General features: G+C 51.7%; 1 protein-coding gene across 1 annotated transcript in view; it reads right to left on the minus strand.

Annotated features, from left to right (window-relative positions):
• Nucleotides 1-7,233: 7,233 nt before the first annotated feature.
• Nucleotides 7,234-16,965, minus strand: part of AJAP1 (adherens junctions associated protein 1) — a 128,595-nt gene continuing 118,863 nt past the window's right edge. Inside the window, exons 5-6 of the mRNA XM_070604109.1 lie at nucleotides 15,535-15,665; nucleotides 7,234-8,382 (exon numbers count right to left, since the gene is read on the minus strand). Of these exons, the coding sequence (XP_070460210.1) occupies nucleotides 15,593-15,665 (73 nt within the window). The 3' untranslated portion in view covers nucleotides 7,234-8,382; nucleotides 15,535-15,592. The remainder of the gene's footprint in view (nucleotides 8,383-15,534; nucleotides 15,666-16,965) is intronic.

A 16,965-nucleotide genomic window follows, 5' to 3' on the forward strand; every position in this document is an offset into this window, starting at 1 on the left:
GTTCCGGTACCTGCCATCTTGTTTCTCCAGGGATGGTAAGAGGAAGAAATGTTCCAAATAGGGCCACCAGAAGAAGAAGAAATTTTAAAAACCCAGCTCTCTAGTTTTTAAGTAAACAATTACCTGGAGCTCAAAACTGGTCACGTTTTCCTAAAATCGCAAAGTTTCACTCCAAAACTTCACAAGTTCCCACATCTCCCTCTCACCACGACTGGTGGAAGTTTCTGGGAGCGGCTAATGCCGTGGGCAGCTCTCTCCTGTATTCCCACCGCGTGCAACACGCAAAGGTCTTGAAATGTCCACTGAACCTCCAGCCGTTCCACGTCATCTTGGGTTGAGAATTCATCTTTAAGGAACAACGTTATGGCCAGTTGAGTGAGAACCAGTTTTGCTAAGGTCATTTCACCCTTCTGGCTTCAGAGGAAGCAACCCAAATGCAAGCGAAAAGCAAACAACAGCAAAAAATGAAACAAAATGCCTCTGAAAGTCATGGCAGTTCAATTCAAGGAGCGTGTGGCCAAACGTGGGATCTGTAATGCCCGCTGACTTTTCAAAACCATCCACGTCTTTAAGGCCTTCCCTGGGAGAGCAGTTATGCTTGTGTGGGAAATGGCACAAGAGCTAAGAGCACCTAAGGGATCCCTCCTCTCCAGAACTTTCATGTGAGTTCATGTTTCCTTGCGGTAAACTCATCGAGAAAAAACCCACTCATTATGCTTTGTAGACGTTAAGTTATAGGCAGTCACATAACCTAACATTAGAAATCCACATGCATAAGAGGGAAGCAATACAGAGTGGTGTTCCCATCCTGAAACAGACTTTAGAGCAGAGGGAGAGAGTTCCTCCTGCTGGCAGCAGCTGCTACACAAACCTTGTCCCGAACAATGCTATGGGCTTGCTGCTACACCCTTACAGAGACTTCGGCAGTCTAGGACTTCAGCAAAACCCCTCTCTCTTACTCCAATTCGTCTCCCAAAGGTTGGAAGTTGGGTTTGAGGTATCACAATGGCTTTGAAATTGTCCCTTTTGGCTTGGGATGACGGCAGAGTGGAAAAGGATGGGATGGTTCTCTTGGGAAATAGGACGGTGGCCAGGAGGTTGGTACAATGGTGTTTGTCCTTGCAGTTTCCTGCATAATGATTTGAAACAATTATATGGGGGTCCTCAAAGGCTCCCCCATCCTAGATTTTTAGTGGTTAGGAATCTATGTGATGGTGCCAAAAAGTCAAACTTAGGACTGCATAGTATTCTTGCCTCTCCCAGGGCCCAAGCTCTCCCGGACTGTCGGGAAGCAATAACTTGCCAAATGCAGTCAGACTAGCATGAACTGACAGTTTGCCAACCCAAAAGCTATAAACATCAACACTAAAGAATTTTATTGCAGAATTTCAGAAATTCAACAAAAGTTAACTAGTGTGATCAGAGGACTTTATGTCCACATGAGAATGAAGCTTCTAGAAAGTTGTTATCTGGTTTTGCAAATATTTGGGCATTGATTTATGCAGGAAAATCCAGGTCTCCAGGGGATTCTATTTCAAGAGACTACCTGGGACAGAACGAATCACCTTCCATAGAGGAGCATCTCCTACGAGCCCACGCTCTCTGCATCCATTCCTGCCATGCGTCACTCAGCAGATCTTTTACTGTGACATTCAAGACATTGCTAAGAGTCATTTCAGCTGCAGGGGATGTCCTATCAACTCTCTTGGTTTGTTACATTAGCCCATTTGACTTACACTATCTATGGTGCATGTGTGTTCTGATTCCAACCTACACATAGAGAGAGAACACAGCCGCCTGTACATTCACTGACCCGCCCTCCCCCCGCTCACTACTCACTAGCTGCTTCAACCACTCCCACTCTAAGTGCTTCTAAACCTACGTGTCCCACACGGGCAAGGTCGGCCCTGTTTCTATCATGCCTCTTAAGCCAAGACTCTTCCATCTATGACTTAGATTTATGGTTTCATTCAAAACTACTCTCTTGATTCTATTCACAGTAACTCTCAGAACATTTAGCAGGGAATCTATCAAGTGGGAAATGCAATGGAGCTCCGGGAAGGATTTATTTTAGCATTTCGGCTCCAATACAGACACATATTATAACCGAGTTAACCATTCTCATCAGTTGCCTTTACAGCTGGGCGTGGGCTGTGCTTTTCCAAGCGTGGAGTGTGGATCTGCGGCTGGCGTGCTGTCTGGGAATCAGGCAAGAAGCCCTCTGCTGACCTGCACTACTGCCTTAAAGAGCCCATGGCCAGCATCTCGCCTCTCACTCCTGTATCATTCTACGTTCTTGGTGCCATTGTGTGCGCAGCTTTCTCATCAGCTGAACTTGTGTTTAACCTCCCCCAGAGCAAAGTGGAACAGAATGGCAGGGGAATGTGGAGCACACTGGAGCCTGGCTGTCCCGGTTCTGCAGGGGCTGCTCCTCCGATTCAGTGCAGATGCTACTGCTGGCTCTTTGGCACAAAGGGAGACTGTGCACAGAGGTCAGTTTCCTGCCCAGGGATTGCCTGCTCGCGTGGTGACTGATTTGAAGTCCAGAGATTGGCTAGAGAGTACTTGCTGGCTAAGATCTTTCTAGAATCATTTGAGGTCAAAAGAAGATCAATCTTTCTCTTTGTTTGAAAGTTGGAGTGATCAAAAAGATGATAATTCTCTGCCTCTATTTACCCACTCCTTACATTCAAATGCAAACTCTAAACCCAGAAACGCGAAACTCTGTACCACCATGCTCTGCACTTTTTGGAAGGAAGGGCTGGTAGCATATTTCAGAATGTCAACGAACCATGTAAGACTGCTGGAAACCCCACGGATAACACTGAGTATAAGTAACACACAAATCTTGGCTCAGAGTGGGGGAAAAAGAACAAGTTCATCTTCACACGGGAAGCACATCAATGTAAAATAAGGATGAATGATCAAAGACGCTCAGATGGTGCGAGTTTGGCTCATTTATGTGGGCTGTGCTATTTACACTGGAAAACAAACAAATGATCAGAAAACAGTATGGCATAGCAAATTGACAAACTGCACCGAAGTAACCACTCCAAAATTACATGAATCATGGCATGTTTGGGAATAGCTGCTTGTTTAAAAGCAGATGTTGTTTAAGTACGTTGCTAAGTGTGATCAGTGTTGAGGGTGAACTTTTGAAAAGGCAGCTGCCTTCTCTTAGGCGGAGGGATGACTCTCCCCGGGGCCCCCAGTGCCCCGTAGGCTGCATCTCTGTCCCTGAATTCCTTTGTCCTCCTTGAGACCTGGTTAACCTAATGGTGACTTGACAACAGAGCTGCGTGCAAGGGGAGGAGCCCAGTGGCAGAGACAGCACTCAAGGAAGACAGAAGTTCATCATCACGGTAAGGTCCCTCATCTTGGCCCCACCTCTCTGCTTCCCCTGCAGTACCACTCCTTGCTGAATGATGGAGAGGTTTGGTGGAAAACCACATGGAAGAGTCTGTAATGACTGAGACATCTTATCCACAGCACTGCACTGCATCTTCATCCAGGAGGTAGGAGTAAGGCTTTCTTGCTCCCTACAACCCCAAACCAGCCCTCGGTAAGTGAGTGATGATCTCCCAGGAGGAGGTCATGGCAGGACAAAGAGACACAGACAACTCCCTCTTCTCTCTCTCTCCTGTCACTCTGCTCTGTTCCCTTCCTATCACTTATCACTGTCTCTGGAAATCATTTCATTTGCTTTTAGGTTAATTAATTATCTGCCTCCTCTCAGAGTAGAGTAAAACACATGAAGGCAGGACTGTGTCTGTCTTGTTCCTCACTGTATCACTAACATGGAGAAGTTCAACAAGTCTTTGTTGACTAAGCAGATGGATAAATGCTCAGCTAGTTATGGGGATCCAGGAAGAGCTGTTTCTCTTCTAATTGCATACGTGAGTAGTGTCTTCTTAAAGAACTCACATGCCGAAACAAAATGGCCCTGGAATCTTGACGGAACTCAGGAATCTCAGTATCTTTTCTCATGGTGACTTTCGGGATGACTCCATGGAAGAGAGGGGCAAAGACAGCCCAGCAGAGTATCAACACATGTTTGCTGAGATCTCCCTGCTGAAAGAGGGTGGCAGTGCCATATATAGACAAAGAAACGGTGTGTACTGACACCATTTTGAAATGACAGCCATGGGAAGCTCCAGCCTGACCGTGAAAGGGCTGCTGGGCCCCGCTCTGAACCTCAGCCCTGGTTCCTCATCTGGTCTCCAAGAACCTGGGATTCAGATACTGGATCATCTGGGAGAAAAAGCAAAAGAGATGGAACATCTCCATGGGCAATAGAGTCAAACAGACACTGTACAAGGCGAAGGGGTCAATTCTCTGATGTGTTCACTTCATTCTGTGACAGATGGGAGCAGATATCCATGCACCAAATTCCTGAAGACCAAAACCTGTAAGGAAGCTTCTGCCTGATGTTGAAATGTGGCTGAGAAAGAGCAATGCATTTGTGAGAAGAGAGAGTGCTTGCGACTGCAAGATGACTGAAGTAATCACTGAATTCTTGGACGTCCAATTCAGAGAGCTGGTAGGATTTGCAGATGAGTCCAGGTTTCTAAATTTAAAATGCTCCATGAAGGACTGAGATGAATTTCTGGGAGTTGAATGCAGCATGAGAAGTCGACCCAAACTCAAGATTGGGAGGGACCAGACACACTTGGCAGAAATGATGGCCTCCTGAGTCATCTCTCCTTTCTGTGCAAAAGGGACACTACCTCTGAACACTAACAACCTTCTGACACGCCCTGGGGTCCCTCAACTTCCACACTGTGCGTGAGCATACTGGAGCTGAGAAGGAAGACTCGGTGCCACACAGCCTGGCTTTGCCTTGGACCATGCTGGAATCTGAGCCCGGAGGGAAATGGCCAGGAAGCTTTCCTGGCCACGCCCGCAGCATCTTCCCCTTAGTACTCAGAACTTATAAACAAAACTCATCATACCCATTACTTCAACCCGATAAAAATGACATCAAACACATGAAGATTAGAAGTGATTAAGCCTAGAAGTTGACTTGACTACAAAGCAGAGGGTCCCCAAAAGCCAAGCCCAGCTGTTTTGGAAGCTTTAAGAGTCTAATGGTAGGCAACGGATAGTGGTTCATGCGCTGGCCGGGGAATCGTGACTGTGAGATCTCAGGGAGTCACTGAAGGGATGAGATGGAGGTGGACAATAATTTGGGGACCTTATCAAAGCCCATCGCCCTTCCTTTGAGTGCCTTTCTTTGGGAAAAAAGCAAAAGTAAGGACCGAGCCCTGGGGGCTAAGAAGATATAGCCTTTGTGATGGATGGAACACTGTGGGGTTGCTGATGGACCTGAAATCTAGAAAGACGAGAAGAGAGAACAGTGACCAACCCAGAACATTGCCCCAAGGCTGCAAAAGGATGGCCGGGCCACATTCATCAGACACCGACTCATAAAATGTTTGGACATGTGTACATAGGGCCTGATTCAGAAAAAACTAGGCTGTGTTGTTTTGTAGACCTTACTGTGGGTGGAGCTGGATTTTGTAAGCCTGCTCACTTTCATTTATTATCTCTTTGTACAGAGATGATGTTTCCAGGTAACCAATTAAAAAATCAAATAAACCATCTCTACACACACTCGCTCCATCATCATAAAATGGCAGCCTTCCCCAAGTGGGTTTGTTTTTACAAACGTCAGTACAGAACTAGACTTCCTGGTGGGGACGTGCAGGTGCTGGCTTGTCTGGAGGTTGTACTCGTGCGTATCCTGGCCCTGCCCTGAGCATGTGCCCAAGGGGCTGTGTGTGCCTGTGTCTGGGGGGCGGGGGGCTTTGTTATTGCAAGCTTCCTTCCAAAGCTCGGAGTCACATGGCACTCTGGAACGAGTTCGGGCATCCAGAGAACAGCCCGAGGTCCTGGGAAGCGGCTGAGCTGCAGTCAGAGGTGACGTGGTGGACACCGAACTGTGGCCCCATGGGGAATCCTGGGTTCCCACCGTTGGAGAATGAACAAGCCCCCTGCCATCACCTCCTTCCTGGCTGGGCTCGCTGGAGCTCAGCGTGTCAGAGAGCAGAGCAGCTTCCACGGCCCTGACGGATGCTGACAGCCTCGCCTTGGTGACAGTGACATGGAGCTGTGCTCACCTGAGTCAGGAAGGCGCCAGCGCCAGCCTCCAGCCGGAGCGTGACTTGAAGGTAATGAGATGGATGAGCTGAATGACGGACAAAGAGGTGCAAGATCAAGCGGCACACAGGTGATCCCAGGAACCTGGAGATGATCACGCGCCGGTGGCAGATGTTTGTGGTGTCTCCGTATGTGCTGAAGCTTTGGGGGAAAACGACAAAACCAAAACCAAAAAACACGACTTTCCTACGTCACGAGCAATGCCATGAAAACAGACCTGAACACTACGGTGTTACAAAAACACTTGTTTTCCCTTCACTGACATCGCTTCCCTCTCCCATCTTTCAAGAGGAGCAAAGTGAACTTTTCAAGCACGTTTTAAGGTGTTGCAGAGGGAGACTGAGCCCAGTGGAAAAATCAGGATGTCACCAGCCCGGCCAACAAGTGGAAACAAGGTTAAGTGGGCGCAAGGTTAGCTGTTCGCCTGATCTTTAACCTTTGAACCTGGTCTGCAGGCATTCCACCAGACCGGCTCACATACCCTACTGATGACACCAAAGTCGCAGGTGGGCCATTGATAGGAGACAGGCCATGCGAACCTGATCTGGGGTCCACATGAGGAGGACACACCCTGCTCTCCAATGGGGAAGCGTGAGGGCCTCCGGTGAACCCTCTCATCCCTTACAGCACCCTCTACTGACAGCTTGATGGGGCACCAGGGCGCCTGCGTGCGTGGGGCTTGTGAGGCAGTCACCTCGCCTGAACATGGCAGTGCTTCTAAGGAAGTGTGTGTGGTTGGGATTCTCTGTAAGGGGGCTCTGGTCTGGAGCCCAAATTTCCAATGGAAAGTTCCCAAGTAGGATTCTTGATGTCAAAACACAAACGTCGCCCAATGGGAGCCGACAAGAGACAGCATCTTTGCTACAGTCTCCCCCAAGATTCAAAGTCACTCTCCGGCTCAAGAAAGAGCGGGCAACCTCTGTCCACCAAGGTGTGGGAAAGAAACGCAGATCATGCTAAGGCATGGCTCACGTGGGAGCAGGTGGGTCCTTTGCACATGGAATTTTGTCTCATTTTCAAATAAACTCAGGCCCTCGTAAATTTCTGAGTTCTGCTCTGACATACACACACACATTATAAGGATATATTTCTTTAATTTTTGAAGCTGGAAAATTTCTTTAATTCGGTCTATGCTTGTATAACACAAAGATGGCCAAGAATCCACCACCCACCCAATCTGAGGCTCGGGCCCCTATGTAAGCAGCCAGCTACGTAAATGTGCGCATGGCTGTTAGACAGCTTCTTTAAACAATTAAGTGAAAAAGATCATATTTATGTGTGTGTGTATATATATGTGTGTGTATATATATATATATATAGGTATGTATACAAAACCATGGCATTCTTAATTCTGGACCAAGTAATAAATCGCCCATCTGTCGCCACTCACCAAGTACCTAGCAGACACAGGACATGTCATTTAAGGGTCTCTTTGCATGGGTTGAGGCTGTTCCCCAGGATGGATGGCAATGGGATACCAGGTTACCGGAAAGAATATGCTCACTCGTGGAACTGCATTTCCAATATATGCATATCTATGCGTGTATGTGTCTGTGTGTGCGGGTATGTGTGCATGTGTGGTGTGTGAACTGCCAAAGTAGAAAACACCAGTTTATTCTGTTCGTACTAAGCATGTTAAATAAATCAGATTTTGTAACCGACAACAGATTTTTTTAAAAAGGAACATTGAAGATCTTCAAAAATTGCTACAGTACAAAAAAAGTGTGTGTGTGTGTGTCTGTGTGTATTTATATATTTATATATATATATTAACCAGAAATAGAGACTCTATCGGAAGAGATTCCCACCCCTGTTTTCTGTGAGTTTCTACGCGTGGTTCGCTTGGCTTCAGCTGTCACCAAGTCTTTCGGTCAGTACATGGCACATAATGGTATTATTGGCACAGGTTCAGAGTCAGAGGACAAACCCCAGGCTGCAGGTGCTTCCTTCTGTCCTTTCGCTTGGTCTCCTCTCCTCTCCGTCTCCAGGTCCGTTCTTGCATTTCTTGGTTCTGTTCTCCAAAGAAAACTTGGGAGAAGGCAGTGCCCCATAGGCGTGAGCATTTTTATAAAAATATATTTGGCCTATAGCGTCCTGCTCTGTCAGTTCCCCACCGGCAAACAGAAGTGGTAGGTGCGGGGACCCTCCCCTTAGATAGTTTAGTTTTAGGTTTTGTGTTTTTATTTTTTTATTTTATTTTTTTACAGGTTCACCAACGGAATCCTGTGTGGAAAGAAAACAAGAAGAGATTAAGTGGCAGTGGACCCAGGGTGGGGTGAGTCTATGCAGCCTCTCTGAGCCACTCGCTCTGCTTCCCGGCCAGCGGACACCGAAGTGTCCTCAGAACACGAAGGATGCTGACTAGACCCAGCCACCAGGACCCGGTACGCACGCGAGGAATCCCGGGGGCGTGAAGCGGCCCAGCCCTCGTGCTTACCACCGCCATCAGTGGAGGAGTTGTTTCAGCTGCCTGCACCAGAAGTGGGTGGGGGCTTCCCGAGAGGGGATGGGACCACCCTGCCGTTAAGTCACGAGGGGCCACTGTACCCCCAGCCTGCCAATGACTGAATGCATCCAGCGCATGCTCGCTCCCCTTCCAGCTCCCCCCACCGAGGGCGGCAACGCTGTGGCTGCGTTCCTCGACTGCAGGCAGCAGTGGGGTCCATGTCAACCCCTTGTCATATCACTGAGGCCGGGACTCCAGAAAGATGAATGGATTTCATCAGAAAACCACCTCCCGCATCTCCCTAAGAGGTGATCTTGCTGAAGAGAGAAAGACCATGAATCACACGTGCATGCAGGCCAGGTCTGCTGGCTGCAAAGAAGGGGGTGGCTCTCACCCAGCCTGGGTGCCTGCCTCAGAAAGTGGGAGCCCCAAAGTCTTCCTGCCTCAGTGATAGACCCCAGAAGTCAGCATCCCCCAGAGAGTCAGAGAGCCACAGCCGGCCTGGGCACGGCCAGGTGAGTTGGAATGCATCATAGCCAAGCCCGGGGGCACTTTCGCTTGAAGCTGCATCCCTGTTACAAGGAGGGGGCATTGTTTCTCTCTGCTGTCGCTCAGAGCTCCCACCAGCACCCTGCAACTACAGGAAAGTAGGACGCTCAAACAGCATAAAGGGGATTGCCACTGCACCCTCATCTATGCAGCCAATACAAATTAGAAAGTGGGTCAGGGACCCAATGATGCCACAGTGAAGGTGGGAAGCACTCAGCTGGAGCTCTGACCCGTTCACAGCAGTTCCCAGACACGGCAGCCTGACTGGCCCCATCCCAGTCATCTTCGGAGCAGTTCAGAAATACAGATTCCTGGGCCCCACTCTGGAGACCCAGAATCACGTCCTCTGGGCGGGGCCTGTGAATATGGGCTTCTACAAGCTCTCCAGGTGACTGATGACATGCCAGCCCCGGGCCCATTACCCTGTTCTTATCAACAGACCAGGGTATGGGGTTCTTTCGGCTGAGTGAAATAAGCCAGCTGGGTGATTCCCGCCGGGACTGAGGGGCACACAGGTGGGGGGCCCTTCTGCGGGCTTCAGGATGGCACCTGCTCAGCACCGTCTTTGTTGTCCTCTCCAAGAGCCTTAGTACATGCAGGTCTATTCCCCCTGGAGTGGAGGGGGTGTGCCTGCTCCCTCTCTAGGACCCCTCCTGGTCTGGACAACAGAGGCAGGGCCCCGCTCATCACCTTACCCACTTGCCTTCTACCTTCAAATGCCACCTGTTTGGGCAACTCCAGGAGGCCTAAATAGAGCATCTACTCATCTCCCGTGGGGTCGCCCACTCTGCTGTGAGCAAGGGTGTCACCTCATCAGATGGGTGCTGGACTACTCAGGGTAGCTTTCCTCCAGCTGCATCCCGTCTCCGCCTACCCCCTGCGCTTTCTAGAATTGGGGGCGGGGGGCTAACAAAGTGAAGGAATTAAAATGAGAGAAGTGTCCGTCTTGCACGTCTACCTTCATTCTGATGTTTTGAAAGTTAAAAAATGCAGAGACAAATACCGTATGATCCCACTTCTATGAGGTCTCTGGAGGAGTCAAATTCAGAGACTGAGAGTAGAATGAGGGTCCAGGGGCTGGGGCCGGGGCGGGGAGTGAGAGTTTAAGGGCGACAGAGTTTCAGTTTGGGAAGAGGCAGCAGTTCTGGAGATGCATAGGGGTGATGGTTGCACAACAAGGTGAATGTACTCGATGCCACTGACCTGTACACTTAAAAACGGGTAAAAGAGTAAACTTTATGTTATGTCTCTTTCACCACAATTTTAAAAATTAAAAAAATATATTAAAAAGGTATGGGGACACTAAAAGCTTGGCCCAGTGACTATCCACCCAGTTCTGGCAGCCTGGGACAGCCTCTGGTTTAAGCTGCCATCAGTCGTCCCCTCACTCTCAGATGGGTCCAGGGTTGGACCACCGGTCGTTGGCTGCCCGCCCTGACAAGGAAGGTTTCCTGCAGAAGGTTTCCTTGCCAGTGGCTACTTTCTGGTCCCTTATTCTGACCTTAACTAGACCGATCAAGGTGGGAGGCCGGCTTCTGCTCCTTCCCTCGGGCAGGCCTCTCCTGGGGGTTTTCCAAAATAGACCTTGTCCCACCACGTTCCTACTTCAACGTCTTCAGTGCTTCTGACTCGGCTCCTCGGACCCTTCCCGACCCGGTCCCGTCTCCCGTTCCCCTCATCCCTCTCTCTTCCTCTTCTTCTCTACTTTCCAGGTGGCACCCCAGCCTCCAATGGCAAGTCTCAGACCTCAGCTCCTTCAAGGTGCTGCTGATGGTCACCTCCCTGGGGAGGCCTTTGTGGACGCCCCTCTCTTCCTAACGTGTTCTCTATTCCGTTTCTGTCTATTGCAACATCCGGTTCTGTGGCTTCTCGGGCAGAGGATGAGCTGTGCTGGTGTTTATCTGGGCGTGTGTGTGTCACGTGCCACCCCAGGGGTCAGGGGGTGCCTGCCAGGTCGACCTTTGGTTTGCCCGGGTTCCAGCTCCGACTTGGCCCCAAGAGGGAAATCACCGCTGGATGAAGCTGAGAGAAGAGGCGTCCGCGTGGAAGTAGCCTTGTCCTCGGCCCCTGACACTGACGCCTGGGACGGCCTGCACGGCTGCCTGCAGGTGGACACTCAAGGGAGAGCCGCATGGAGAATCGACAGTCAGGCCACCTCGGGGTGGAGCCTCTTTCAAACCGACGGGCATCTGTCTCTACCCAGTGTCTCGGGATGACACAGACAACCAGGGAGATGGCTCCAACCCTGCGCCTTGAATTGCCAAGCTAAGAACAGGGCTGGCTTCCTGCAGAGGTGGATGGGTCCCCTGCAAGGGGCTCCTGCAAGGGCAGTGTCAGCCCGTCAGGCCAGGAGGAGGGTCTGAGGCCCCCAAGGGCAACTTCCAGGCCTGCCCCCCGTTCCTGCCAAAACTCTGCTGCTTGCACTCAGCCCAAGGTGCAGGGGAGCTGGTGCTTTTCTGTTTCAGAGGCTCAGCACGTGAGCCTCTCGGCTGGGCACTGACCTGGCGAGGGGCCAAAGAGGGACGCGTGTCCCAGGCCAGTTGGGAAAGACTGACAAGGTGAGTCCTCCAAGTCTTGGCTGGAGAAGGACACGAGCAAGGACGTCCCCGACCAACAGGGGAAGCCTTGTGCCAGCGAGGGATCTGAGACATCGGGATCTGGGATAAACCCTGACTTTGGGGAAACTAGCGCCCTCTGCTGCCCAGAAGGGGCTTCTCAGCTCGCCCGGCCCCCTCCCGGCTCCAGACACACAGCAGGCCTTGGGCTTAATGATCAGCGTCTGCTTTTGCAAAACAAAGAGAACAGACAGACTACAGCGAGAGCTGCCTGGAGCGCTGTGCCTGCTAGTCAATTCCCCCACATCCCAAAAGGGCCGCTTCCCCCCAAAGTTTTCCTTGGTGCTGGTTCTCGGCTTAGAGAGAATGGTTTCCAGAAGGGTCTGGATGTTGCTTTGGAAAAGAGTGTTCCTTTGCATTTCAAAAGCTGGATCTTCTGTTAATGTATTTTTTAGAACAAAGTGGGAAGGCTCAGGTGTGGTTCTTGTTTTTTATTACTTACGTCTTCAGTGTGTTTTTGCAAATAATAATAACACATGATTTATTTCTCTCTTGCTTCAGATGCAAGAGCTTTTATTACTTTTCAGGCTCCCTTCGGAATGAAGTGGCCTTGGCAAATGGGAAGATCTGAACACTAATGAGGTTTTCTGAAGTTTACTTGTTACATGAAAAATGACAGGAAATTAGCCCAGAGCCAATGGCAGGCGCATCCTGTGTCCAAGGCTCTTTCCCTGCCACGCCGGGGGAAGGGCAGCTGCTTCTGTCTCATCCAGAGCAAGCGAGCCCCTCCTTGGAGGTCTGAAGGAGGCAGGAGGGGGCTGGAATCTGTCGCAGAGACTGAATCTAGGGAGACAGTGACCGTCCGCCCAGGCCCGGGCGCCGGCGTCCACACGTCCGAGCGTTGCTGACAACCGGCCTGCCAGGGAGCCAACTTGGCCCCGGTCGGGCCCCAGACGTGCATGTGGGATGGCGTGGGCAGACAAGACGGCGTGGTCTCAAACTGCTCTGTCATCATTAAAAATGCAGCAGAGAGGCTTACCAGCTCCACACGAGATAAATATCTCCACCGGCTCTTAACTCTTAATTAAATGATTTAGTATTAATTGCTATTTATTTAAGGGACAATAAGTACCTAGTCAATCTGCGTGATCTTCCGGGCCATTCTCCGCTCAATGCTCATGTCCAGACATTAATTGCAAAAATCAGGGATTCTTAGAATCCAAATGCTTTCCTCCCAGCGAGTGAGAAACAGTCTTTCAGACACGCAGCGAGGAATCTTTAAGCACTTTTCAAGGACGCTCAGGGCTGCTTGCACGGCCCTCCTGGTCCCCGTCTGTAGGAACAATAGACGGCTGGAGGGGGTCCTCGCTCTGTGGCTGCAGGCATGGCGGCTGAGTGCGGCCAGGCCGGAGTCAGTCCCCTCGGCTCTTCTCACCTCTGAAACGGCCTCCGTGCGACCCACAGTGAGGGGATCAGGCTCCTTGGACACAGAGGCGTCTCCTTCTGTGAATGGCAGTGGTCCTGAGAAAGCTCCTCAGGCGGCGTTAGGAAGTGGGGGCCGGGCAGCTTGAGAAGAACATGGCCCTCCCAAGGCCCATCCAGGGGTGCCCACATGGCGCATCCGTCCCTGGGGGTGGCACACGGGGAGAGCCCATCAACGCTCTTTCTGGGACTCCTTTGGTGCCCCGTGTTGCCAGGAGAGAACTCGACTAATGAGATGAGCAGGTTTTCTGGAGCAGAGGAGTAAAAACAGCACTGTTTTCCCACTTTGATTTTTTTAAAGTCAGGGCTGGAGATCCCCGTTCCCATGTGGATGACGAGGCCGTTGGGCCAGGCTTTTGGGAGCTCAGGAGCTGACCACTCAGCTGCACGGCTCCTTGCCCCGCAGAATCAGGCTGACTGTCCCGGGGACGTCAATTTAGTTGGAAAGACCGACTTCACCTCCCACCACCCAACTCTCTTCCCACGCGGGGCCGGGCTGGCGGTGAACGGGGCACAGAGGCATTGCAGAGGGTCCCCAAGGGGTGCTTGCCCTCTGATGGGTGGGCAGAGCCAGGAGGCTTGGGGGATCCGGCCCCGCCGCTTACAACCTGACTGACCTCAGGCAAGCCACTTAACCACCCTGTGCCTCTGTTTCCCCCTACGTAAGACGGGATTTGTGGGAGAACTGCAGGAGCTCGTAGATGTACACAGTGCTCCAATGAGCTGCCGTCTGAATGCCCACATTAGGGGACCGTTCCCCCCAGCGGGTCTGCCTGGAGCAGGAAGTGTGGCTGCCTCCAGGCCTGTGGGCCCCCAGCTCCTGGACGAAGGGGTGGAGCACTTTGATACGCAGGGCCAGCATCTCCCAGGTCAATGTTTTACGCTTTTATGCATTTTTGAAATCCTAACGAAGATGCTGGCAACCACCTGGCCCAGCCCTGCAGAGGCTTCACCAGACAGGCAGGAACTCCACTGCTAATAAGCAAGCTCCCCGTTGCTAGCCTGGTTGGTTGGAACTCAGAAGCGAGCTCCACCCGTGGCCTTAATGAGGTGAGTCACATCGAGGCAGACAAAGGCAGAAGCTTTTGAAGGATGGGCCATGCCCAGCGCATCTGGCCTTGAATGGTTGAGGACAGACTGCCTCTCGCCCGCCTCGCCTGCACAGTCTCAGCAAAGACCTTTTGGGGGGCTTGCTTTCCATCCTAATCTAATTACGTCTCTTTGTTCTTTGGCTGAACATCATGCTAAGCAGATCATTTTGGCTTCAGGGTGGGCAGTAATGGATGGAATTAGGAACTGACCGCTTCATTCCTACTTCTGAGGGCAGTTGGCCCCCAGCTCAACGGCACGGGCTGAGTCCTCAGAGGTCCCGTGTGCTGCCCGCCTGCCCGGGCCCCCACTCCACTCTGAAGGCGGCCTTGTCCATTCAGTTCCCCATTTCAGAAGGTGAGCAAACTAAGGAAAAATACTTTCAAATATCAATATCCCAACCTAGAAGTTGGGTTCCCATCTCATGGAAGAGATCTGACGTCACGTTGAAAAGGAATATCTGGGGGAAAAAAGACGCTCTCTGTGGATGAGCAAAATGCGAACCCTCAGAAAACCTAGCACTGAAAAGTAAAACAAAGACAGAACCCTGGGTGGCATCTACTGACTGTGCACACAGAACGTGCAGCCACGGGGGCGAAATGCTCCCCCCAGCAGCCGGGCGTTTGGAGAAGAAAGCAATTTAATGTCAGCATTAAAGTTAATATCATTGAAAGCAAACCAAATGTTCCTATCCAGCAGAGCGTGGAAAATTCATCCTGCCTTCGTACCGGTCCCTGGCTTCAAATTAGTAGATGTCTCAAGTCTTCACTTCCTTTCTTTATCATTTTCCTTCTTATCTCCTATTTTTATGTTTCAAAATTGTGTTTTAATTCTGCCTGGCGCCCTTCCTTCGATGTGCAGGCACGTGGCGGCGGTGTGACGCCGGCCCACTTGGCCGCTGAGCCATCTCTTCGCGTTGAGGGAAATGAGAGCTGTGATGGCAGCTCTTTCAGGAACTGATCCTCCCTACCCCACAGGCCACACCCGCCCTTCCTCGAGGATGGGCCAGCGCTGACAGCATCAGCCCTGGTGCCGAGTCGGGCTCGTGGGCGTCTGTTACTCCCCTCCCGGGACCTGGGGCACGTCTAACAGGTGCAGCAGAGAGACCACAAGCCCAGCCCTCCAAGCGGGGAAACGCCGGTGGAATGCCACCCGCCACAGTGAGAAGGGCTCCTGGTTACCCCACAGTGGACACGGGTGGGGAAGGTGAGGCAGAGGGAAAGACCAACCATGTCCAAAAAGAGAGATACGTACCATAAAATAGACACATGGCGTCTGCCCTGCCCCAGGAGGTAAAAAAGACTTCGGCCAGTCAGCAGGAGATCTCAAACCATTTCTCAGACACAAAGGCCACAGGAATAAGATGCCGATCAGAAGAAGAGGGTCTGCAGCAAGAAGAAAAACAGGCCCGCACGTGCTGGCGTCACGCGGCCGGGCCCGCACGTGCTGGCGTCACGCTGCCGGGCAGGCCGAGTCAGGCTGCAGCAGAAAACTGGCTTTTGAGCAGAAAAGAACCCAGGAAGTCCATGCCCGGCTTGGACCCACTGGCCTGTGGCAGGAAGGGCCCCTCTGCCTCCCTGTGGCCGGCCATGCTCACTTCCCTCCCCCTCCCCCGGAGGCCTTGGAGGACGCAGCCTGAGGGATCCGTGCACAGGAGGAGTCTGGCGCCAAGGCAGGAAGGCTGGTGCTCCAGTACATGGTGGCATCTCCAGATTTTAGTTTTTGAATTCGTGGGACAAGCACAAAGCCCCGTGTCTCTGCCTGAGAGAGCAGGAGTTCCACCCACGTTCTCGCTTAGAGGCAGGGCCTGAGCCCTGAAACGGCTGCCCTGTATTTTGTCACCTTTGAGACTAAGCTTCCATTTCCCAAGGCCAGGGGGAGCCAACAGGGCAGTACCTTCCGCCAACAAGCAAGAACCGGTTCCGCCCGATGTTCCGAGCCAGGGCGGAGGAGCGCCAGCCGTGCCCGTCCTGCACGTGGACAGGGCTCTCATGCCACCCAGGACACAGGGGCGGAGAGTGGGACAGAGAGGAACAATGACCCCTCCACAGCCCCCAAGGCTGAAGCCCTGGTTCGCCAGGATTCACACCCAAACCGACACACACGTTCAGTGGAATGGTTTGAAAATCCTTTTGCCAATTCTCTGTGAACTCGGCCTTCTGGAAGGCTGGGATGCAACCAATGTGCTCCCCAAATGCTGCTGAGTGAAAGGAAAGTAGTTTGTTTAGAAGGATGGTTCTGAGGTTTCTGCTGTCCATTCTCCTCCTCCGGGAAGGGAGCCTCTCAGACAGAGAAGACGGCAGCGTCCAGCGTGGAGATGGGAGAATAGGAGTGGCTAGAAGTAATTGAAGGAGCATTCGCTCTTCTCGTGGGCAGGACGGACACGTTAAGCGCAGGCACTGTGGCTACAGGCGGCCCTCGCTCCCAGGGCTCTGCCTCCCCTGATGAGCGAGTAAACCAGGGGCCAGCGAGCCGGTGACCCTGCGCCCCCTCGACCATGGTTCCGGGGACCCTTCTGGGCACCCCAGGCAGTGTCCCCGGCTGTGGGTCCTGCTGCTGACAGACAGCCCTTCAAGGCAGCCTGGTTCCTACTCATTTCTTCCTAAGCTTTTTAAGTTGTTGGAGAATTTTTTTTTTTTTACTTTACAAAATGATGCATGAATGCATGCTCACTTAAAAAAATAG

The sequence above is a fragment of the Equus przewalskii genome, chromosome 2 (assembly GCF_037783145.1).
Source record: "Equus przewalskii isolate Varuska chromosome 2, EquPr2, whole genome shotgun sequence".
Lineage (NCBI taxonomy): Eukaryota > Metazoa > Chordata > Mammalia > Perissodactyla > Equidae > Equus > Equus przewalskii.